Source organism: Mustela erminea, chromosome 7 (genome assembly GCF_009829155.1).
Source record: "Mustela erminea isolate mMusErm1 chromosome 7, mMusErm1.Pri, whole genome shotgun sequence".
In the NCBI taxonomy this organism is placed as follows: Eukaryota; Metazoa; Chordata; class Mammalia; order Carnivora; family Mustelidae; genus Mustela; species Mustela erminea.
In genome coordinates this window covers 133,469,246-133,493,653 of record NC_045620.1, presented here as the reverse complement: position 1 = coordinate 133,493,653, position 24,408 = coordinate 133,469,246, and the positions used below count along the sequence as shown (strand labels likewise).

The window sequence follows — 24,408 nt, the reverse complement described above, 5'->3', positions numbered from 1 at the left end:
ACAAGGGCACGTCCAATGTCGACGGCTTTCATTTCTTTTTCAGTCTACTTGCTTAGGCAGACTTCCCAGCTCAGAAGGAATTAGCATTTTAATTAACAAAACAGTTGGAAAGCCAGTGCAGAGTTTCCAAGCCCTTCATGTCTAGAGAAGAAACAAGAATCCATGACTACATTTGTCATTCACTGAATATACTGTCCCAGTTTCCCTTTGCCTTTCTTTCTTTAACTCTGACGAGCACTAATTTCTCTCTCTTGGGATCCCTGGCTACTCTAACTCTGGTTCCTGCTCTATAAAAGGATCTTTCCCAAGGGTGGCAACCCACCCTATTAAGAAGGGTGGGTTTGGTTGCTGTTTTGGGTTGAATCACATCCCCGAAAATATATCCAGGTCCTAACCCCGGATACTTAAGAATGTGATCTTATTTGGAAATAAGGTTGTTGCTCATGTAATTAGTTGAGATGAAGTCATACTGGAATAGTGGGCTCCTAATCCAGTATGGCTGGTGTCTTGAGAGAAAGGGAGTAGCAGAGGAAGGCTTGCCATGTGACCATCAAGACAGAGATCGGAATGATGAACCTACAAGCCAAGGATTGCTGAGAACCACCAGAAGCTGGAAGAGAAAAAGTAGGATGCTTTCTTTAGCCTTTGGGGAGCATGGCCCTGCTGACACCTTGATTTTGAACTTGTAGCTTTAAAAATTATGAGAAAATAGATTTCTGTTGTTTTAAGCCACATACTCTGTGGTGCTTTCTTATGGCAGCCCCAGGAAACTCATACAGTGGACAACGCACCCTTCATCTTTCAAGGTTTGGTGGAAGCTTCCTAAAATTCTGGCCCTGGATGAAGTCACGGCTGTAGGACTAAGGCTGATGAAAGGAACAATTTGGGGGTCTTTTGATCTTAGCTAAAGAGGCCAGTAGTCCAGGCAACCACACAAATAGACCTTAAGAGGTTTAGAGAATTAGGAAGATAATTTGCATTTGGTAACCAAGATACTCCTTTATATTAATGACAGCCGCTACTAACTGAGCTCTCTTTGGTGCTTTTTCCATATTTATGATGCCATTTAATTCTTAAAGCCCAGGGGACAATTGTTACAATGTCTGTTTCACAGATGTGACACGAGGCCCAAACAGGTGAAGGAACTTAAGTCACACGGCTGATAAGTGACAGAGGGAGGATCCGCCCCACAGTCCGGGCTCTGCGGCCACTGCTGGTGCTGCCCGTGGGATGATAGGGGGAACTTAATTTCTATTTGAAATTTATTATTTAGATGTCATACAAACAATACTATACCAACAGATGAGAAGAAAACAAGCCAGGTTTCCCCATCCTTCCCCAGACATCTGTCTGCTGCCTGCCAAGGGTCACTAGGCCCAGATCCTGACGTGAAGGAAACAGAAACCACCCCAGTCCTAGGGTCACTCATGCCTCCTTAACAAACCCATCATTTTCACTAAGGGCTTTATTCTAGACCTTTTCTCTGTATCTGGATGATTTCTACATATCATCCTCATGTAATTTTGTATCGTGTTCTTTTTGAATAGTACAACCCCAATGTTTTTGTTGCTGAATGAGATTTATTCTTATTATTTAATGGTGGCCTGATAAGTGGGATTTGGGTGGACTGAGTGGTTGATCATGATTCACTCAGTTCCTTCATGGTGAGCCTTTCTTTTCTGTTGCTCTTTGGCCATGAGACTCTTGGGAAGATGCAGGAGGCACCGGTGGGCCTTGCTGCTCGCTCCCGAGCCCGAGCTTTGGTCCCTGAGTTGCTAAGCAGTGGGAGAAGGACCTTCCTTAACTTCTCTTTGCTTTTGTTTTCCCCATGTAGAAGATGGCAGTGGTCATGAGCGAATATCTAGGATCTCCATAATAAATAGTAGTTTGACACCCTGCCACTTCTGGGTCGGACACACAACTGTCCTCTGCCCACCCCCGCCCCCTGCTCCTGGCCCTGCATGCCTGGCATCAGGCAATCTCTCCAGCCAGAGGCCAGGGGAGGGGAGTGGGTGGCCCCAGGGCCTCCCACAGCTCATGGAGTCCTACTGGGCAGACTGGAGAAGGTTAGTTACTACAGCTCATGTTATGTGACAATATGGTAAGCTTCTGGAACACCATTCTGTCATTGGTGGAAATTCTTAGGACATCTGAGCCTAAACCGATGAGCACGTAGCTATAGGAGAATGTGGCTGAATTCCAGGAGAGCAACAAACAGCAATAATAACACAACAATGACAAACATATGCCAGCCAACGTTTATTATTTATTATGCACTAGGCACCGTGCTAAGCACTTTAATCTTCGAACAACTCTAAGAGCTGGGTACTGTTCATCTCCATCACACAGATGGGAAGACCAAGGCTCAGCGTGGAAGCGACTCGCCTGCAGACACACAGCTGGTAAGTGGTGGGGCCAGGGGTCCAGGTGAGTGCATCTGACTACAGAGCCTGAGTTACTTGTGAGAACATCACTCGTCAGAGTGCTAGGTGACCGAGCTGTCAGTCACTGTTTGCTCCGTTCAGTCTTCTGTTTCATCCGGGTGGGCGTGTCTGGGGGATCCCCGGAGCCCAGAGCTGGGTCCGTTCAGAGGGTCCCTGGGGCTCCGAGGGGTCACGGTTCCATGCGGTGGTTCTCTCGACACAGGGAGCCGAGGGCTTTCAGGAAGAGTTTTCTGAAGGAGGAAGACACGACGTTGTACAGGACAGGGGTCACCGCTGAACTAACGTAGAAAAGTGTGTTTGTCACCAGGTAGAAATAGTGATAGAAATTGTAGAGTGCCCTGGAAGAGAAACCCGGGGAGGGCGTGTTAGAAGACCTGCATCTCCTCACCGCGCCCACCCCTTTCTTCCGGAGAAGCCATCTCCCCTCCGAAGGGCAGGTGAGGAAGGCTCGTTTTCTGCTACCAGGAGGTGTGGCAGAATTCGATAAATGGTCCGTCAACAGCTGCCTTTGGCAGGTGCGCTCCACCTGGCCTCCGAGTCCCTGTTCCCCATGTAGTTCCTGGCCCCCTGCACAGTGAAAAGGGCACGTGCCGACTCTCAGGGGCCATGCTGAGCCCACGGAGATGCTGAGGGCCTCCTGCTGTTGGGTGAGGTCCAGGAGATGTGGCTTCCCTAAGAAGTGAACACCTTTCTGAGAAGCCACACGCTTCGCTACCAGGATTCTCAGCTGTGGGAAGGGCTTTGCATGTGCATCTGTGTATAAGGGGAGGTAGAAGCTCTTGAGGATGCAGCTTCTGTTGGCACAGCCATTTCCTTGGAGGCTACATGGATCTCTCTTTTCCTGGATGTTTGCTTTCCACTTAGGATCAGGGGCATAGTGATATCCCAAAGGAAGATATCCCAAAGGAAGACAGTAGATTCTCTCCTCTTTTCCAGTTGGGACCCAAAAGACGTCTATGGTCTGTCTCTGTCTAAGGGGCCCTTTAGCTCATGGACTCAGGGAGGCTCTGAGGCCTCCTGCCCTCCCTTTGCAATAGCAAGGTCTTCCCCCTGTTCCCCCGACCTGTGGGCCGCTCCATCCTGTGGTCAGGATGCCCAAAGCCTTGATCACCATTAAGACCTCTCCCTCACATGACCATATCAGTTCAGTGAAGTTGCTAGAAAATGCCCTGTTCCGCACCCCCAGCTCAGAGGGTTTGAGGGCACAGACTGGGCAGGACCAGCTAGAGTGGAGGCCAGAGTTCCAAAAGATCCAGCAACTGGGAATCCCTGTGGAGAGCATAGAAAGTCCCAGGCCCCCCCAGTGGCCCTTCCCTACACGCTTGGGTCCCTCTGCTGCACCTACCCAGTCCACCCGTCATCGGAAACGTAGCAGTACATGAGCCTGCGGACGTGGTACGGCATCCAGCAGACGACATACACACCCACAATGGCTCCTGCAGAACAGGTGGGGAAGGACAGAGCGACAGAGAGCAAACGTTCCCAGTTACGCCATCTCCAGGAAGATGCCGAGCTGACCACAGCATTTCACTGGAACTTGTTCCCGGAATCCAGGGGTTGGGACGGAACTTTGTGGCTATCGGACACATCCTTATCTGGATCTGCAGCCAAACCTGATGGCACCCTGATGTCTGGGTGAATACCCACTTTAACCCCACCTGGATACTGACATGCTTCTGGAAACTTCTATAACCTCTATAACCTCCTCCTGACCACCAGAATATACTCTCAAACCAGGACTAGATGTTCCCACCTGATTGTCTAACTGCAGAGACAACTGAACTTAAATGTCATAAGCCTCTTCTGTTCCTTTTGTGGATGGACTGGTACTCCACCATCCGTCTAATGCTCAGCCCATAAGCCAGACTGTCTGTCGATCATTCCATTACCCCCAGATCCAAACTACTAAAAAGCTCTTTCCTTGCATCTCTCCATTGCTCCCTCCTCACCTCTACTGTCCCACCCAAGGGCTCACGTCTGCCCTCCACCAGACTGTGAGCGCGTTCTCCCAGTTCACCCCTTTGTCCCTCCTAGCCCTTCCATCCCCTCCTCTACACCTGCCATGACTGGTAAATCCATTTGGTTGTCCTGTGTGTCTTCTGGACCAGGACATAGACATCAACTGGGAGCTTGGTAGAAATGCAGAGTCTCGGGCCCACCCAGAGCTACGGATTCAGAATCTCTGGATTGGGGCCCGGCAGCCTGTGTTTTATAACACTCCACACTGTTCTCACACACACGGAAGCTGGAGAAGCATAGCCTACACTCCAGAGACTGCAGAGTAAAACCTATCTCCAAAGCAAACCTCCGTGCATTCTTGGACATTGAGTCTCTGTGCTACCCGTTGTCTATGGAAGAAAGTCCAGGCACATCATGGGCTGCCTCTATTCTTGTCACATCACATGACACTTAGCTTTTGCACTGCTGTCCTGCGGACAACACTGGGGACGTTGAAGAGAGCAGACCCTAATCTCATTCAGTCTTCCTAGACCTTAGTGAGCACCTGCATTACTGCAGATGTTGGGAAAGACTTGTTTCCTGTGCCTCTTAATGTCTGCCCTAGAGGCCAAGTTGACCTAGAGACTTAGAAAAACCAATCAACAATCAATGTTGTATCAAGGAAAGCAAGGAGTTGGTGGGGAAGTAGGCCGGGGACCCAGCTGGCCTGCGTTTTCCACTCCCAGACTGTCCCTGAATATAGCTGCTTCTTATATTCACCCATAGGCTGGACTCCCTGAAAACCAACTGGGAATCTGCTTGTCTTTATGCGTTACTCCCTGGAGCAGATGGGGGTTTCATGTACAGAATTTGCATTCTAGCCTTTAGTCATACCACCAAACCTTCTGGAAGCCTGTTGGCAATCATAGTTTCCCTAAGGCGTAGAGAAAAAGTGAGGCCTGGAGAGAGGTAGCAACTTGCTCAAGGTCACTTGGACAGGGGTTAGGGGAGACATCCCTGGGGCCCCTGCTCCTCCGCTGAGGACAGTGTTACTGAGTACTTAACTGAGAACCTGGACGCTGTGCTGGAGACGGCGGACACGGCTGGAGTCCTTGTGTCGCACCAGGCTGGCCCGGCCCCCCGCGGGGGGCGTCCTCCTCGCCTCACTCGTTAGCTCCATGTGGCTGGGGGTGGGGCTGGCTGGGGTAGAAGTGGACGGCACCTGGGAGCAGAGGGCCACCAGGTGGCTCACAGTGACCCCGTTCAGGAAGGCAGTTAATGCCAAGGGGAGCACGAAGGATACCAGCACATTCACCTGTAAAGGTAATTCCATGGCTTATGGTGGTGGCCCCAAGGCTCTGTGATGCTCTGGCCATCGGGCTGTGCCCAGGGCCCAGGAATCTGCAGCAGCAGGAGTGGGGTGGGGGTGACGACAGCAGGGCTACAAGATAAGGTTGAGAAGCTTCTCAGAAAGATGGGAAAGTACAATAAAAATAGGAGAGACAACAAGAACATTTGGGATTAGTTGAGGACACTCATGGTCTAAGTAACAGTGGGTTCCAGAAAGCAAATAGAGAAAACAAAGGGGAGGAAATAATTTTTTAAAATAAACCACATTGAAGAAAATTTTTCTAAGAGTGAAGGACATAAGCTTCCAGATTGAAAGGCTGCCTGAGGGTCCAGAGATGAAAATAAGTCCACATCAAGGCATGTTCTTGGGACTTTGAGCATGCTGTGAGTAAAGAAGACCTTGAAAACTTCCAGAAGGATAAGACAGAGCGCATACAAAGGTGGGAAACCAGAATGGCACTGGACTTCTTTAAGGCAGCAGTGGGAGCTGGAAAACAGTGGAGTGATGCTTTACAACTTGTGAGGAATTCTCTGCCTGGCCATAATCTGGAACATTTTCAGACATGCAGAATTGCACTTTTTTTTTTTTTTCTTCTGTGGACCTTTTCTCAGGTCACAGGAGGTTACGAGAGCATGTGTTCCATCAAAATAAGGTTGTAAACCAATAAAGAGATACCCAGGATCCAAAAATAGGGTCCGTGGCAGAAGGGCAGAGTGAGGGGAGATGCGGCTGCACATCCAGCTAGATTGGAGCAGGAGCGGGGGTTCCAGGGGCGGCCGGAGGATGCGACTGACAGTTGCCCGAATGGGTCTGGACGTACTGAGATAGTATTTATACTTCTAGTAGAGGAGTAAAACATGCACGAGAAATAGATCACAGGAAACTAAGCCAATTGAAAAAAGACCATTGGTGGTGGCAGGGAAGCAAACGTAATGTGGGGAAGGAACTATAATGGGAATATGTGACGTTTCATCTGTGAAGAACGTTTAGCATAGCTCCAGTATGCAAGTAATGAGCGTAAGACGAAGCTTATTATACCCTGCCGTAATTGCCCTGGAGGAGCGGTGAGATGTGTGTGGATGCGGGACGAGGAGGGGAGGGTGGCCGTGTGAGAGACAGCAGGATGCTCGTTCTCTCCAGTGAGAAGACACTGCATAAAATGAGAAAACTGCGAAGTCAAGCAGGCGTGTTCTTTAGAAATATGTAGGCAAAGAGCAGCTAGAGCTAAGGGGGACAGAAGCTGCCCCTCAACAAGAGAATATAAACCGGAGTGTGAAGGGGCTGTAAGGGGAACAGATGTTTTATGTTACAAGCCTTGTAACATAGTTACTAGTTGATATTTTTTGACTTAATGGAAAACAAGCTTATTATATAATACCTTGGTTTTTTTTTATGTTTAATTTTTAAAATTCAAGGTTTATGGGGCACATGGATGGTTCAGTTGGTGGAAGGTCTGATTCTCAGTTTCAGCTCAGGTCATGATCTTGGGGTCGTGGGATTGGGTCCCATGTCAGGTTCCACACAGAGAGCAGAGTCTGCCTGAGTTTCTTTCCCCTCTGTTCTTCTCCATGCTTGTGCTCTCTCCCTCTCTCTCAAATAAATAAATGAACAAAATCTTAAAAAAAAATCCAAAGTGTATGAGTTGTAGGGTTTTTCCTTATTGGTTCTGTGTGAACAATTTGTTTTAAACTGAACACTTTAAAATATTATTATTTTTTAAAGATCTATTTATTTATTTTGGTGGGGACGGAAGGGGAGTTGGAAAGAAAGAATCCTCAAGCAGATTTTTGAGCTGAGTATAGGGTCCCACAGGAAGCTTGATCCCAGAACCCCAGGATCACGACCTGAGCTGAAATGGACAGTCAACCCTTAATCGTCTGAGCCAGCTAGGTGCCCCTAAACTGAACATTATGTTCTTTTTACTTTTTTTCTGTTAAAAAAAATATTTATTTGAGAGAGTGTGCGAGTGAGAGAAGGAACAGGGGGAGAGGGAGGGAGAAGCAGGTTCTCCGCTGAGTAGGGAGCCCAATGCGGGGCTCAATCTCAGGACTCCGGGATCATGACCGAGCTGAAGGCAGACACTGAAACATTTTAATAACATTTTAAAGCGTTTAATAACACTTTAAAATTGGTAGAAAATATCTGGATTGGGTGCTGTAGCTTTTTAAGGAGTTATCACTCATGCTCTTTTCTTATGTGTGCTCGCAAATCAGCAGCACAAAGAGATAAATAAAACACTGAGTGACAGTCATTTTAGTTTGTTGCAAAACCAAGCAGGGGTTTTAGCAGCAGCAACATGCTTATTATCAAATTGTAACTTTAATACCAGTCAAGACAGAAATCGAAGGTAAAAAATATATTCATCAGTTAGTAATTAATCTTTGGGAGCTTTGAAGTACTATACAGTTTTTTGTACTTTCAATAACTATGAGCAATTTTTTTTTTTTTTTTGGCGGTCAAAAAGTACACAGATAAGGACCGTGAGCGATAAGGCACTGAAAAAGAAGGTGCACCGAAATAATCCTAATTTGAGTTTGGTTACCTTGTTGTGTTAACATAGACTGTATGTCTCAGGTTAAACATTTTAAAAAATTATTTATAAATATAAATATTTATAAAGAATATTTTATAAATATAAATATTAATATATAAGAATAGAAATATTCTTTAAATAAAAATATTTTATAAATATTAATATTATATAAGAATAGAAATATTCTTCAAATAAAAAATTTTTAAATATAAATATTAATATTATATAAGAATATAAATATTCTTCAAATAAAATATTTTATAAATATTAATATTAAATAAGAATGTAAAGATTCTTCAAGTAAAAATATTTTATAAATATAAATATTAATATTATATAAGAATATAAATAGTCTTCAAATAAAAATTTTTTAAATATAAATATTAATATTATATAAGAATATAAATATTCTTCAAATAAAATATTTTATAAATATTAATATTAAATAAGAATGTAAAAATTCTTCAAATAAAAATATTTTATAAATATAAATATTAATATTATATAAGAATATAAATATTCTTCAATGTTTGTTACTGTTACTGTGAAGGAATTCGTTACACATGTCAAAAACTTGCCCCTGGTGCATTTCAATTTCTATTGCGTTAGTCAGTTTGCACCACATAAAGTAAACTATGCAAGCTGCATATTCACAGCACAGACCTTGCTAGGCTCTCTCCCTGCCCTAAGCCCGACTCCAAAATAGGTGCAGCCTGGAAGCTACCACCATAGTCTGTGAAGACTGGTGCGCCTTGGCTCCCAAGCCTTTTGAGCATGTGGTTGCTGGTTCATTGCCACGGCCACACCAGGGTGCAGAAGGGAGCTGCACAGTCAGACCTTAGGCAGGAGCTGTGGGGCTCCGACTGTTCAGCTAGATCATTCTGCTGCAGCTCAGAATCTGCGTAGAGGTCGATGGGTGCTCTGGATATGTGGTTCTGTGGCGATGATGTGCTTGGGCTGGCATGGGGGAACTACGTGTGGACGGGACCCATGAGGTCTCAGGTCATGACTAGTTGACCTGATGTGCTAGGAGGAGCAGCTCCCACTATTTCACTTTTTAAAAATTTTTAAAAATATTTTATTTACTTATTTGACAGATATCACAAGTAGGCAGAGAGGCAAGCAGAGAGAGAGAGGAGGAAGCAGGCTCCCCACGGAGCAGAGAGCCCGATGTGAGCTCCCACTATTTCAGTGGGTCCCCTCCTTCTGACTGCTGTCTGGAGTCCCCACATGACGAGTTTCCTTAGTGTCATTACTGTTCTGCCTGCTGTGTGTTTGCTTTTGTTCTTGTCTTTTTTATCATCATGTCCAGATTTTTTATCATGTCCAGATTTGGGTAAAGAATTTGACAATCCACGAACATGTCTGATATATGAAATGGATTTTTAAAACTTAGGGATTCTACCTTGCGGCTTCTGAGTAATTCCCCGTAGTGAGCATAGTCAGCAACTTCTGAAGCCAACTGGAAAGTTTTCTATCAGGTTTAACTTAAAATTTTCCAAATTCTTGTTAAGGCTGCAATTAATACATGGATTTCTTCTGAAATCCTTCATTAATATTGAATATTCAGGCCTGTCTTTTGTATCTCCACAAAAATCTCTTTAAGCTGGATATTCTGCAGTGAGGCTGAATAAAGTGGTTAGTTTTGATGATAAAAAAAAGTGGAAAGCTGGAATGGGTCATGAAATCTATATTTTTACAGTCCCCCCCCCCCACAATTATTTTGCCCAGTGATGTTTGGTCACTACTCCTGTAACACTGGGAAGAACGCAGACTTTCAGAGTTAGTTTTTTGAATTCAAATTTGAACTTCTCGTAGTGCCTCATCTTTGCCAAGCCCCGTCCCGGTCCTTCCTAAAATGGGGCAGTGAGACCCAAATTTCCGGGGTGGGGGGTGGTGGCGAATATTGGAAGTGAAAACACAGGCCCGTTAGCCTCCCCCCCTCCCCCTTACCTGAATGAAAACCTGGAGCGTGGCGCGGCTCACCAGCACGGTGCACACGCGCGAGGCGTGCTCGGGCTCCCCGCCAGCCGTCTCCACCTCGTACTTCTGCCCCATGATGATTGCCATGGGCAGGGCGAGGCCGAGCGAGACGGCCCAGATGAGCGACAGCAGGCGGCGGGTCCGACGCGGGGACAGCAGGCGGCGGGCGCGCAGGGGCTGGCACACAGCCAGGCAGCGCTCGGCGCTCAGGCCGGCTACGCTCAGCACGGTGGTGTAGGCGCACAGCTCGCGCACGAAGTAGTAAGCGCGGCAGCCCAGGTCGCCGAACACCCAGGGGTAGTGGAACCACACGAAGTTGTAGAGCTCCATGGGCACGCTGACCAGCAGCAGCAGCAGCCCGGAGAGCGCCAGGCTGAGCACGTGGTAGCGCAGGCGCCCCGGGGGCCCGGCGCGCCCCTTCAGCACCACGTGCACGGACAGCGCATTGCCCGCCGTGCCCAGGGCGAAGATGAGCGAGTAGAGCGCGGTGAACAGCACCTTGGCCCAGAGGCGCGTGTCCACGCCCAGCCGGGCGTCCAGGCTCAGCGCGGGACCGGAGCTGGGCCTCGGGGGCCGCGGGCTGCTGCTCTCCATCCCGCTCCCGCGGCCGGCGCTCCCTCCCTCTCACTGGGCGCAGACTGGGCGAGCTGCCCAGGGAGGAGAGCGAGCGCCTCCTCCTCTCCTGGAACCTCCAGAATGGGAGGACCCGCCCCCCGGGAGGGTGCCCCAGAGCAAACTCCCTGGCGGGACAGGACAGAGAATGTAAGCCCGGTTGCTGCGTTTACATTTCTCTCGGTTCAGTTCAACCCCGGGAGCACTGGGTGCTGGGTGGGAGGGAAACAGAGGGGTTGGGCCTGACTTACCAGCTGTGTGAAGTTGGGCAAGTTTTCTAACTTCTCAATCCATTTCTGCATTGAAGAAAATATCATCTACACTGCAGAATCTCCTACACTGCAGAATCGCCCTGAAGATTAAATGAGCCAATCTGTGAGAAAGCTCCAAACCTTCAGCCTAAAGAGGCATCCCTCGGGTCCCCTGCACCTGACCGGGTCCTGCTGTGCTGCCGTGTGTGTGGAGTCCCAGAGACAGCTGCCCAAGGCCTTGCCCGAACTTGGCCGCTGTGCAGCTGGTACTCTTCTTGCTGAAGGGCTGTTTGAGCACCCCACGAACATGCTCCGGGGATTCCCTGGTCACCGATAGATGTGTCCTTAGGGTATCAGGCTTTCCTGGGGTTTTAGGATGTTGTTCCCATGGAGTAGGGTGAGGAAGTAAAGTGTGTTAACATGCTTTAAAACCTTTCATTGGTCTCTCTCCTTAACCCTTTCAAATGCCAGAACTTTAGAGTTAAAAGGCCCTTAATTATCTTGTACTTAGGACCCCTGGTACTTCCTAGAGCCAAACCCAGGTCTCCTGATTTTTTTTTGTCTTTGGCAAATGGCGGCAATACCTCGTTTACATTTCTCTCGGTTCAGTTCAACCCCGGGAGCACTGGGTGCTGACGGTTTGATCTTCCATCCAGATAGATAATCTTACAGTCACATTGTGGGCTAAGGAGGCAACAAGTGGATTTTGGGGGGGCATGATTCAGTCCACAACAAGGATTCCATTCATGAGTTTTAGACAAATTTTCTTTGAAGCAAGAGATGTGTATTAATAAATTTTTAACTCTTTACTGGGTTTCGTGTAACTCAGTAAGTCCTGTAGGATTTGGAAAAAGACGAGTTCCTGCTTCCCTTCGGAGAACTTCTCCAAGTACTCCGTCTCCCAAGGTCTAGGATGGAACAGTGGAGAGGACAGTGGGTTTGGGATCAGGACAGGTGTCTAGGATCAGGACAGGTGTCTAGGAGTCTCAGCACTGCCGTTCACTATGTATGTCTCCGGCGAGCCATCAGCCTCTTACTCCTGTGTGTTAGAGCACTGAGCAGACAGGAGTCTTCAGGACTGGGGTCCCCGGGCTGTCTCTATGGGAGTCCAACCTTAACTGCTACATGTTAGAGAAGCTCAAAGACAAAGGGAGCGGTTCTTGGTTTTTCACTTGTGGCACTGATGGGGCTATCCAGGAGGTGAACGAGGTATTGCCGCCATTTTAGGACCGCTCTAGGTAAGCGTCCTCTGTCATGTAGAAAGAGGAGAGTTTCCTTGGTGTCTTTGATGGATGAGACCCTCCAGTCAGGTCAGAGGCAGCCTGCAAAATGCAGTTAATGTGGAAGTGAGGAGGAATCAGCCCCATTGACTCCCCCGTGGGTTCCCCCTGTGGCCATGTCAGAGTGCTCACAATTTCTCTCTTCACCCAGGGGACCACAGCAGAGTGACCGACGTGCCCTCTGTTTGTATATCTCATTTGCAGTCCTTCTAACCTGAAACTCTCCTCAGAGAGTATATCCGTGTGTGGATGCTCTGGGCCTAGAGCTTGCTTCTTCCATCCTCATATGAACCTAACTTAGCCTCGGAATAGAAACAAAACATCATTTGTGTTAAGACTGGTTTCGGTCTGTCTTGGAAGACTCTGATCCCTGATATCTTCCGTGTCAATGTTAGAATCAAAATCTTGGCTCTCTCGTTGGGCCCCAGGCCAGGCTAAATGATTTCATCTCGAAATATGCAGCCAGTAACTCAGAACCAGTCAGTGCTAGAGAGACCCACCATGTATGCAGAAGGTCAGCACTCTGAGCCCAGGGACACCAGAGATGGAGAGATGATGTTTTGGGCTGTCAGGTCAATCATGTAAAGTATTAACAAGGCTTCCTGGCCAGAACCTAGGGTGTCTGAGGCCAAGACCCTTTGCTTGCTTTATGTGCCCAGATTCCTGAATTTCTTGCCTGTTATAAGCAAGATACAATCAAAAGGGCTTCTGCTATGTACTACTTTATGACCCCCTACCCCCAATTCATATGCTGAAGCCTACACCCCTGTGTGACTGTATTAGGAGTAAGGAAGTATTTAGGGTTAAATGAGGTCAGAAGGGTGGGGCCCTGCTCCCATAGGATTAGTGTCCTTGCAAGCGGTGGTACCAGAGAACTCCCTCTCTCTCCGCCATCTGAGGACACGGTGAGATGCTCGCCAGGGAGAGAGTTCTCAGCAGGAGCCGAATCAGTTGGCACCTTCATCACTTCCAGCCTCCAGAACTGTGAGCAACTGAATTTCTGTTATTGGAGCCTCTCAGTTTGTAGTACTTCGCTGTGCTAACATAGCTTCCAGTCCCTATGGGTCCTAGAGCCAACTGATGACCTGGAGAGATTATTTGCTACTTGAACCTTAAAAAAGAAGAGTTAATGCCTGTTTCCCTCACTCCAGGATTGAGTCACGGTGTGATTTTCTGACTCAGAGAAACAGAGTTTACCTTCACAGCAACCACAGAGTGTGTGGGTAAGCGAGAGAGCTAGGCAGGCACGTACACACACACACACACACATATACACACACATCTCTTTCATTATGCATTCCCATATCTGTTTTTCATTCTTCTCAGCTCTGCCCTGAGTTCTCTGGCTTCCTCTTGGGTTCAGCACATGGTGACAATGAGAAAGGGGAAGGAGAGAGATGAAAGTATTGTTCTATTCACCCTCCCCCCCCCCGGATTACCACGGACTGGCCCCCACCCTTGGCACCCTCCACCCAAACCCCTGCAGGGTTTGCCTCCAGCTACTTTGTGCGCTCGCCTTCCGTGTCTGCTGTCAGGTGGCTTCAGACGATGCAAAGTAAGTGTCTCGCAGTTCAGTAGATCAGAAATACAGGTCTGGTGGGGCTACCATGAAGGTGTTGGCAGGGTAGGGTGTGTTCCTTCTGGAAGCCCTACCAGAGAACCTGTGTCCTTGCCTTCTGGTTGCTGCAAGCTGCCGGCGCCATTGACTTGTGGTCTCCTCCTTCTCCAAGTCAGCAAGGTCATGCCAGATCGCTCCTATGCTGCTGTTTCTGCCTCTCTCCTGCCTCCCCCTTCTTCTTTTAAAGACCCTGTGATTATATTGGACCCACCTCATATACACAACAAGGATAGAGATTTCGGTGACAGGCAGTGGTGACAGGTGTGTTCCAAGCTCTGCAGTGGCAAAGCTACAGGACGGTCTGGGGCGACTACTCAGGTGATTGTTTGGAGATAATCATCCCCATTTTAAGCCCAGCCAACCAGCAACCTTAATTTCTCTTTGCCATGTAATGTGACCTCTAGGATGTTACATAGACATAGGTTCTGGGGATTAGGATGTGGACTCTTTTGGGGGTGATCCCCTGCAATCTACACCTGGGCTCAGGCCCCGCCCCCTTCTCCTTTCCCCAGCCCAGGCTGGCCTTGGCCCCTCCTCTGGCTGGTGCTGGTCTTCTCACTGCCCCCTGGCGGTCTTCCTCAGGTCTGCCCATATCTTGTCAACAGTCTCCTGGATGGGCTTCCATAAGGACTCAGCTCAAGCGTCCTGTCTGTTTTCTCCTGGGACCTTGATGGATCTAGCGTATGTATATGATAAAGGACTCTTATCCAAAATATGCACAGAACCCTTCAAGCTCAAATATAAGAAAACCAACAACTCAGTTAAAAAATGGGCCAAAGACCTTTGTAGACACCTCAGCAAAGAAGACACACAAGCAAACATAGGAGAAGATGCTCACATCCTAAGGAATCAGGGAGATGCAAATTACAACCACCACGAGGTACCACTACATCTCTGATAGGACGGCGAAGTCTGGAACCCTGACAGTGCCCCAGGCTGACGAGGCTGGGAGCAGCAGGAACGTTCGTGCACCACTGGGGGATGCCGAATGGTGCAGCCACTTTGGAAGACAGTTTGGCGGTTTCTTACAGAGCTGAACATACTCTTACCATATATTCCAGAGATTATGCTCCTTGGTCTTTACCCAAAGGAGTTGGAAACTTGTGCCTACACACAAACCTTACGTGCATACCGAGGATGGTAGCAGCTGTAGTCAGAACTGCCCAAACTTGGGAGCGACTCAGACATTCTTCCATAGAGGAACGGACGAACAGGCTGTGGTCCTTCCAGACGACGGAATAGCGGTCAGCGCTAGAAAGAGAGGAGCTCTCAGACCAGGGAAAGACACGGAGGGCAGGAGGGATGAACAGGTGGGGTCCAGAGGATTTTTAGGGCCGTGAAACACTCTGTGTGCTCCTGAAGAGGTAGAAACCACAGACCACACCACACCAGTGATGAACCCTCATGTCAGCAGTGGACTTGGGGTGACAGTGATGTCCGTGTAGGTTCACCAGCTCTAAGAATTGTGCTGATCAGGTGCTGGGACAATGATCGTGGAGAAGGTGTGTCTATGTGGGAACACAGTATATGAGAACTCTCTGTACTTTCAGATCAAATTTGCAGATCAACCTAAACTACTCTAGAAAAATTAATTTTATTAATGGAAAAAAAAAAAAACCCACCTGATGTGACTTTTTTCCCAGGCTTTGTCCTTGCCAATGTGTAGTCGAAGAGCAGCCAAGAGGAGAAAGTTCTGTCCGGAGGGGTCCCCACCGTGGCTGGGGTGACGTGAGGCAGACTCACAGGTAAGCCCCCTCCCTGTCACGCTCTGCGTGTTGGAGGAGGGGACTTTCTCCACTTCCTCCTGGCCAGGGGACCCTCTCTGAGCTTGTCTCCTCTTCTGGGAAAGAGCAAACCTTGAAGATTAGAGAAGGCATGTGTGAGCAAACACTAGGCCCATGGAAGGGGCTCAGGAATGTCCGTTTTGACCTCATCCTTTCCCTTAAATGCCAAAGGATGGAAGACTCATGATGGGGTGCCCAGATCTGGGCTCCCTGGAGGAAGGAGGGCTGACGTGGGCCCAGAGAGTAGACAGATTTGAAAAGGAGGAGAGAATGGGAAGGGTTTCCAGGAAGAGGGCAGGGCGTGAGCTAAGGGAGAATGGGAATGGGAAGATCCAGTGTTCTTGGGGGGTCAGCGAGTACCCTCGCCGACTCTGGCCTGGCAGCTGGGGGATTCTTCACAGCTGGGGGCACACGGCCGGGGAGGTGTCTCAGGGGAAATTCAGCTGGTCCTGGCCATGGCCCCTTGCGGCACTGATGGAGAGTCAGGAGCTGACAGGAGTCCTCAAGAGACACAGGCTCAGTTTCTTCATCTGTAAAATGGGGCTATTAATGCCTACATCAAAGTTATTGTGAGGATTGATAGTTGCTGCTTCTTTTTGAGAGTCCAACCCACCCCAGGTAGGCATTGTGTCAAACACTCTCTGCACAGGGCCTCAAGTGCCCCTACAACAACCCAAAGAGGAGAGGCTCTATTTTTGTCCCTGTTTCCCAGATAAGGAAACAAAGGCCCTTAGGGGCTGAGGGAATTGCCTTGAGACACAACTGCTGCTCAGGGGAGGGTGAGAGCCAGAGCCCAGGTCTGTGTGACTCAGGCTGTGAGGTCTATGCGTCACCCGTGGCTTCTGGGCGCCCTGTCAGCGCTCACGTCCCCGCTTCTAGGTGAACTGGCCAGACCAGTGCTGGCTCTCAACAGCCTGACTTTGCAACAAGACACATGTCAGCCGGAATTCCGGCCTCGGAGCAGCACTGCCAGCAGCCAGGGCGTGAGCTCGGAGCTCCCAGGACCCCGCCCTGGCTCCTTCCTCCCGGAGTGTCCGCAGGGCTGCGTCCTTCTAACCGACGCTGTGACACAGACCTGCCGTGTTCAGAGTAGCTCCTGTCTGTGCAGTCCTGTCCCTTCGCAGATTTCTGGCTAAATGCTAAACATGACCAGGTATAATTACTCACAGTCTTATCCTTTGTTGGTCATGAGGTTCTTAAAATATCTCGACAGCATGAATTAAAAATAGTAAGAGTGGTGGTGACCCAGCTCAGGAGAAGTGGCTCAAAGTGCTATTTTCTCCCCTATAGCTAACGACAGACACTCGGGGCGTTCAGATTATGGGAGGGGGTCGGTGTGGGGCGGGGGGATCCTGGCCCTGAGGTTGTGCACTTTGCTCCCTTGGCAGCACTCTCTGTGCTTCTCCGGGTGAGCAGGGCCAGGGGCAGCAGGGGGGCCAGGACCACGGGGCCCCGGATGCAGGAAGCCTGGGATTGAATCCTGTCCTGCAGCTCCCCAGAGGCAGCCCCCAGGGAAGCCACTGCCCCCAGAACCCATAAAGGGAGGGGCGCTTTCACCCCTTGCATTAGATAGGACACACCTGTCCTGTGTTCTGAACCTCTCTCTCCCCACCAGCCCCGGTGGGCTCTGTCGGGTCAGGTCCTCTCCCGAGGGAATAAGAAGGAGCCGGGAAGCATGAAAGCAGAGAAGGCCTGGCCTCGGAGGGGTTGCAGAAGCGGGGCTCGGAGACATCGGCCTGAGGGCTGGGAGACATCAGGAGGTGGTTGGCCTCAGTGTCAGGGTCACCCGTCACCCGTTGCAGGGACATGAGGACACGAGCAGAGCCTGGAGGGGGAGGCCCTCTCTGGTAAGAGCCGAGTCAAGGAACCTGAGTTGTCGTTATTCTAAAGCCCCTTCTTTTACCCCGCTGTGCTCTCGGGGGCCACCCTCTGCCTCTGGGTGGGATCTCAGGGTCCTGGTCAAACTAGGTCAGAGCCCCTGCACCTGTCTCTGCGGCGCACCCTCCACCCCCGTCTTGCTCAGGAACGGCCCCCATGACAGCCCGCCCTCGCACCCTGCCGCAGGTCCCTCTGAGCCCGGGGCTCACGTGAGCCCAGCCCATCCCCGTGAATCCAGGGCTCCTGGGAGGTTTCCAGGACTGTATTTGAAGTCAGCCTGGCCCTGCTTTGCCACTTCCTGCTTTGTGACCCAAGGCCATTCTTCAAGTTCCCCTGTGACGTCTGTAACCTTATAGGGTGGGTGTGGACGTGTAGCAGAACCCGGTTGGAGTACTCCAGCTTGGGGGGTATTCGAAACAGGTGAGCCGTTGCTGTGCCTGCTGCTGCTGCGTGGGAGAGAGGGGACAGCGGTGGCCTCTGGGGGGGGGGTTCCAGGTACCCAGGCTTCCTGACTCCCCCAGGTGTGTCCAGGCAACTCACAGAAGCGGGATTGGAGGAACCTAGAGAAAGGATCCCTGAGGCGGTGGTGGGAACCAGGGTGGAGGGGATGTGAACCGGCTGCTTCCCACACTGCGGCCGGCCGGGGAGCTGGTCCCTCCCACGCCTGCGGCTCTCAGCTCCCCCTCCCCCGCCACCCACCTCTGCCCTTCAGAGCTGCGTGCCCTGGGGAAGTTAGTCCATCTAACTGGAACCAGGGAGGAGAGAATGGATAGGGCGCACAGGTGGCCTCCGGCAGGGGTCATGGCTCCCACCCCGGTTCCACCAAGTTCCCACAAACTGGCGTGTGCTGGGAATCTCTGCATCCTCCAGGAAACAGGAGGTGTCTGGTGGTTTGCTAGCCAGTCCCCAGGTGGGAGAGGATTTGCAATTCAACACTCTGCTCTTTTCCTGAACCTTGTGACTTGGCCCTGCTCCTGGCTGTAAAGGGAAGCCGCCTGCTCTGGGCCCCGTCCCCGGCCCCCCCCCCCCCCCGCCCCCCCCCCGCCCCACCCCCCCCCTCACCCCGCCAGCCTCCTGAGAGAGGCTGAAATCAGCTGCTGCGTTGGGTCACTGATCTCTGGAGCTGGGTGAGGAGACAGCCGGCATCCCGCAGGCCAGGCCATGGAGGAGCAGGACCGTGGCGAGTCTACCTGGGAGCCCCCGCGGGGCAAGAGCTCCCCGGATTCACCGTGGTCGTGGGTAAGCGCCAGGGCTTGGCATGCTGGCACTGCAACCCCCGCTGGGAGTGCTGGTGGGGCTGTGGGGACCGGCTGTGCCCAGAGGCACTCACTTAGGATTGAGGCAATCACATTTCTCCAAATAAGAGGTGCGGCCAGCTGTTCCCCAGGGGCTCCTGTGACGTAGAGACCACATTTATAGAGGAGGTTTTAGAATTTACTCAAGAATTTAAAGGATTTTTTTTTCTCTGCCTTGGATGGAAAATGAACAGTGATTGCTTCGATCATCAAGGCAGGGGTGCAGGGTGTTTTGAGGCCCTCCTGCCTGCCAGGCAGAGAGCTGGACACTCATGCTGTCTTCGGAGTGCATGTGGGCAAGGAGAGGCCCCGAGTGTTGATGTGACCTGCCCTTGTGCAGTCATTTGGTGACGTGGAGCTGTGTTATGTGTGTGCTGTAGGCCTCCACCGGCCTCCAAAGCCAGAGATGGTGCCGTCCTGCCCTCTTGGAGCTCACACTAGATGCCAGGGCTTCGGTTCAGAAGTTTAAGCCTCTACGCAGGAGCAGGTGGTGCTCAGATAACCCCAAGTGGAAGGAGGCACTGGGCTGTGTCTTCACTTAGAATTCATGACTTGCTGTTTCTTCCAGAGGACTGGGGATTTGGTTGCCATGAGGATAATGTGTGAACCTCCCCACCCCCAACCAGTGGTATCTGGCCATGACGCTCTGCTTCTTATCCTTAGCGGCACAGGCTGGGGTTGTGCTGGACGTTTCCACATGCCTTGGAAGCAGAGCGAGCTGGGGCTTTCTGCCTCCGAGGGAAATAGAGTTAGGGGTGTGGCATCCATGAGGCTGCTGGTTCCCTGAAGCACCTGTCCCTGTCACTCTGGGCACGTACATCCTCAGGGTGGTTCCTTCCCCTCCAGGGGCAACAAGTCCTGCTGGGAACTTACTGTGGGTGCTCCGGCTGAAGTGCCGTGGGGGTGCTCGACCAGGAAACGGGGCACGGCTTCTGCTCCTGACTCAGCCACCATTTGCCAATGGCCCCTTGAGAGAGTATTTTCCATCCAGTTGTGGACAGATGCCGACAGAAGAGTTACCCGAGGCTGGTTGCTGACCCTCTCCCCATGGACAGGCTGAGGACAGGACCGGGGCCACTCTCAAGGAGTGCTGTGTAGACCAAAAGCTCCCACACTCGGATTAAATAGACTGGGTGTGGGGGTAGTTGGAGATTAAGACAGCCGTGTCTTGTTGCCACTCCTGGAACGTCTCTCTCACCCAGAGCAGCCCCGTCTTCTGCGAGAGCTTCGCTGCTCCCCCATAATGCTCTCCCACATCCATGATGGGGACCCCTGGTCTCCGCCACCGCCCCCCCCCCCCCGGCTTGTTACTGTGAGATCTCTTGTACAGCCCATGCAGACTCTGTCATTCCCATCTGACAGTCGAGGAAACCGGCTGTGAGGCTGGGACTTGCCCACAGGAGCCCGGGGGCCGCTGGGAGGTGGGGACAGGAAGCCGGTCCCCTGGGGCCAGCACAGCCCTCTTCTTGCGTCCCGGGCACTCGACAGACATTGTGATCTGAGGACGCTCTGACAGTATCCGTTCGTTGCTTATATGTTTTGATTATTAGTTATATCTTCTGATTATAAAAGCATGTTCATTATAGGAGATCTAGAATATTTAGCAAGGTGCAGATAAGATAGTGAAATGTCAGTCATTCCCTGCTCACGGAGCCTGGGGACTTTGTAAAACAGAGGTCACACTTCAGTTCCCTAAGGCTCATTCTACTTAAGCCACAGAAAGAATTTCAAATCCACTTCTTGTCCTTTTTTATTCCGTACCCCCTTAGCCCCAACCCTGCCCTGAGCGCTTGATGTCAAAGCCCTGAGCTGCCTAGCGCCTGCTGTGTGACTTTCTGCCTGCGACGTGGGGACCTGGGGAGGCCTCTCTGGCAGGAGACGGTGACAGCCCCGGTGGACCCTGGAGCTGCTGCCCTGGCTCCTGCAGGGTCTCCGCCCCCAGAGGCAGGGTCTGCAGGGGCCCCAAGCCCAGGCTTCTGTAGCGTCTGGAAGAACTGGACCTGCTGTGCCGAGGGCCGTTGCAGCCCGGGGATGCCAGGAACCCAGCCGGCGGTGCCGGTGAGAGGCCTGGCCTCCTTCTGCTGCTGGGGACCTGGAGTCCCGGACTAGCCTCTGGACGGCAGGGAAGGCCAAGTCCAAAGTCACGCTGCCGCAAAGCAGAACTGGAACGCAGAGCAGGAAGCTGAGGCAGACACTCAGGTGGACTGGCGGCCGTGCGGGTGGCGGGGCAGAGGCTGCAGTCTGCAGAGCCGGCCGAGCGGGACGGGAGAGGCGGGGGCTGCGGCGGCCAGGGCCGGGAGCCCAGGCTGGGCTGGCTGCTTCTGGGAAGGGTAAAAGTGCCCCAGCCATAGTGGGGTGCTTTCATTCCTGGGGCCGGGGAGGGGCAGCTGATAGAGCCCTGAGTCCTCAGGTACACCTGTTAACTTGGCGCCATCGACCTGTGGCATTGGCCGTAAGCATTCCCAGGGCTGTGGGCTTCATCGCCAGGCGCCGAGCATATGCCGAGCTCTGCGGGGCCCAGGGGGATGGGGGCGACCTGGTCTCGACCAGCAGGAGGTCAAGGCAGAATGTGAGTGGGTGGGCCTGCTCTCTGCCGGCTGCCAAGTTCACAAGAGCACAGATCAGGAGCAACTCCAACTGGCAGGGCCAGAAAAGGCGTCTCAGAAGCTGGCATCAGAGCCAAGCCTTGGAGGAGAGTAGGGTTTCAATAAACAGAGCACAGGGGGTGGGGTGGGAGGGCCAGGGGCATTGGAGCCTTCTAGACTGAGGGCTCAGCGTGAAAGAAGGCTGCCTTTTGAGAGGACAGGGCATGCTCCTCAAGCTAAGTCTGCAGGTTTTGTTCCTCCGGCCATTGGGGGGAGTTTAATTCTTCTGAGCGGGGGGAATGCGTGGGGCTTCTCATCTTGGTCAGGCACCCAGGCTGTGAATGCAAGCAGCAGTGGCCAAATATGTGGGACCCGATGTGAAACTGTGTGTGTGTGTGTGTGTGTGTGTGTACAGGAGCCATAGGGTCTGGGCTCAAGCCCCAGTTTTGTCACTTTCAAGTTTTGATTTCCTGGAGCCGTAATTTTCTCCTCTGTATGATGGGGCGTACGAGCCCTAAGAATACAGTACTCGTCGGTACGTGGTAGGTGGAACTATTACAAGTAATGACATGAAACCTGAACTCAGGTGGCCTGTAGTTGCAGGTTGGGCTGCAGATATCACGTTGAAGAGACATCAGATCATTGACGCTGGGATCACTCGTCTTAGTAAGCAACGTAGGAGGAAGTACACAAAAGTACACTGGACCCCTGGGTCTCCTCCTGTGGAGTAGAATTTGGACTGTGGTCTTCAGCCAGCTGTTTTAGCTCGGCATTCAAGGCTTCTCCAGAGCTGGCCTCCCCTTCCTTCTCTTGGCTCTGTTCTCTGTTCTCAAGGGCTGCTCATCGAGCCCCTTTCTCCCGAGGTGCCGAGCCAGTCGGCTGAGCTGGGTGTTCAGGGAGGTGACCGTCAGGAACCCAGACCCATCCCGCCACCTCCAGGCCCTATAGACTTGGGGCTGGGATCTGGGTGTCAACTGCCCACAGCCTGTTTGCTGCCTGGACTCTGTCGACAACGCTGACTGGAGGTCCAGTCAGAGGCCAGACAGTACCCCCCAGGGCGCCTTTTTTTTTTCTGGGACTTCTGGGGCCCCAGCCTCCGACAGTGCTGAGGGCATAGAAAGATGGACTCAGGGAGAGGGTCCACCTTTCCCCAACGCCCCAGCTGACCTGAAATCCCTGTTAGCCCAGTCAAGAGCCTCGGTGGGCCCGATCCCTCCCAGTCCAGTGTGTGTTGGTGGGGGACAGAGGCAGAGAGAAAAACCATAGGAAGCAATCCTCTTAGCCCTCCCTCCCGGGAAGCAGAGCTCTGGCGGCCGTGCTCCTCCGCCCAGCGTCCGGCCCCCCTCCCTCCCTCCCTGGGTCAGGTGGAGCGGTAGGGGGTGCGGAGTGCCCTCTGGAGGCGCTGCTCTGCCATTGCAAGCAGCGAAACCACCGACCTCCCTGTCGTACAGCCCCGCCTGTGGCCCATGGGACTCTCACTAGTGAAGATTCAGAAGTTAAAATGAACCTCGGTGGTGCCCAAACAAAGCCAGCCATCACTGGGTCCAATCTGAATTCCTCATCATCGTATTTTCTATGATGTAACTTCTTGCAGCAAAGTGCTGTCGGCGTACATTCCGCATCTCGCCCAGAGACGCTTTCTCGGCGCACTGCTGTCCCGCTCGTCCTTGGAGACCCCGTTCCGATGCCACCATCTTTGCAAAATTTCATGGAGCCGTTGAGGTGCATGAGGTAGCACCTGCATTTTATTCACCCCGTGTTTCTGATGGACACTGATTTGTTTTCCTTTTATGAAATCGGATTTGCAGGGGGAAAAGTCCCAGATACCGCTTTTAAAATCTGAGTGCTGCTAGCACCTTGTGCTCTCTGCCTGCTCTGTTCAGTCCTTACTCACCTGTATCCTCTTTCCCGCTGAGCTGGGAGCTCCCGAGGGCTGCGAGGGTGTCTTCGTCTTGGTGTCCCCACAACACAGAGCGCAGAGCCACGTTGGTCTGGGTCAGTCGGGTCTGCCTCTGTCATCCTGATATAATTATGTCTCATACCCCCTTTTGCTCTCAGAAGCGTCTGGAGTGGAATGATCACCCTACCTGTCATGTACCTTTCAGGACACATCTGTGCCTGGCTTTGGAGCAGTCCCCTAACCCCCAGCTTGTTCCCGAAAGTCCTTGCTCACTGTCACTCAGGGATCCCAGTCGCCTCCCCTACCCCTCCGGTCAGGGCTGGAGCTGGGTGAGGGCTTTGTATGGTGGTGACGTGTTTCATGGAAAGATTAGTATCTCAGGTCAGTACAACAGGGAGAAACTGTGCGTGGCCCTAGTCTGTTAGGATGCGGGTCCACGTCAGCCACCGTTCCTGGGCACGTCAGCAATGATGGTTGGGGGAGGAGGTTAAACTGACTCCCTGTTGGGGTTCACAGCCAAGCTCTCGAGCCTCCTGGCCGGTGACGGACCTTCCACAGCCTCGTTTCTTCATCTGCAAAATGGATTTCCCGAGACTAAGTGAGTTAAAATCCGTGAAGCGTTCGGTATGCACGGAACTGGTGTTGCCTCAGAGGCGACATGGACCTGATTTCTGGGGCCTTGGAGCAGATTTCTGTTCCTTCTGCAAGACCTGGCACTGGGGCTTTCTGGCACAATGTGATCTCTGTCCTTGAGCGTTATACTCACAAGGCGGGGTGAGCTGTTTACTCCATGAGACCCGCCGACAAAGTGAGAGAGTTGGGAAAACGGCAGCTCTGTACTTTCCGTTCGAGAACTTTCTGGGGAGTTACCTCCCGCAGTGAAAACAGCATGAGGACCCGCACACTTGAAATTATTACTATTTTTATTTCCCTCCTTGTCTGTTTTACCAACAGTA

At 51.6% G+C, this 24,408-nt stretch overlaps 2 protein-coding genes across 4 annotated transcripts in view; one reads left to right on the top strand and one right to left on the bottom strand.

Moving 5' to 3' along the window:
- Nucleotides 1–2,253: 2,253 nt before the first annotated feature.
- On the bottom strand, nucleotides 2,254–10,856 carry NTSR2 (neurotensin receptor 2). Of its 2 annotated transcripts, none has more exons than XM_032353802.1 (4): nucleotides 10,220–10,856; nucleotides 5,448–5,697; nucleotides 3,790–3,880; nucleotides 2,254–2,782 (listed from the first exon to the last, which is right to left on the bottom strand). In XM_032353802.1, exons 1-4 carry the CDS (start codon nucleotides 10,841–10,843, stop codon nucleotides 2,614–2,616), a joined length of 1,134 nt encoding a protein of 377 aa, XP_032209693.1. In that variant the 5' UTR covers nucleotides 10,844–10,856; the 3' UTR covers nucleotides 2,254–2,613. The 2 variants fall into 2 exon arrangements, with proteins under 2 accessions (XP_032209693.1, XP_032209694.1); XM_032353803.1 differs by having other exon boundaries at nucleotides 5,448–5,604.
- Nucleotides 10,857–18,757: 7,901 nt separating this feature from the next.
- The window catches only part of LPIN1 (lipin 1), a 127,478-nt gene continuing 121,827 nt past the window's right edge, over nucleotides 18,758–24,408 (top strand). For both annotated transcript variants that reach the window (XM_032353281.1, XM_032353280.1), the window contains exon 1: nucleotides 18,758–18,911. In XM_032353281.1, the coding sequence (XP_032209172.1) occupies nucleotides 18,834–18,911 (78 nt within the window). In that variant the 5' untranslated portion in view covers nucleotides 18,758–18,833. The remainder of the gene's footprint in view (nucleotides 18,912–24,408) is intronic.

Bases quoted from the DNA above. Each gene is read 5' to 3' on its own strand.
- NTSR2 (XM_032353802.1), bottom strand. From the start codon at position 10,843: ATGGAGAGCAGCAGCCCGCGGCCCCCGAGGCCCAGCTCCGGTCCCGCG. The intron at 3,881-5,447 runs GTTAAGTACTCA...CCTGTTCTGCAG, and splicing joins GCACAGCGTCCAGGTTCTCA to GAGCCATTGTGGGTGTGTAT. The intron at 2,783-3,789 runs GTAGGTGCAGCA...TTTCTCTTCCAG, and splicing joins TCCGATGACGGGTGGACTGG to GGCACTCTACAATTTCTATC.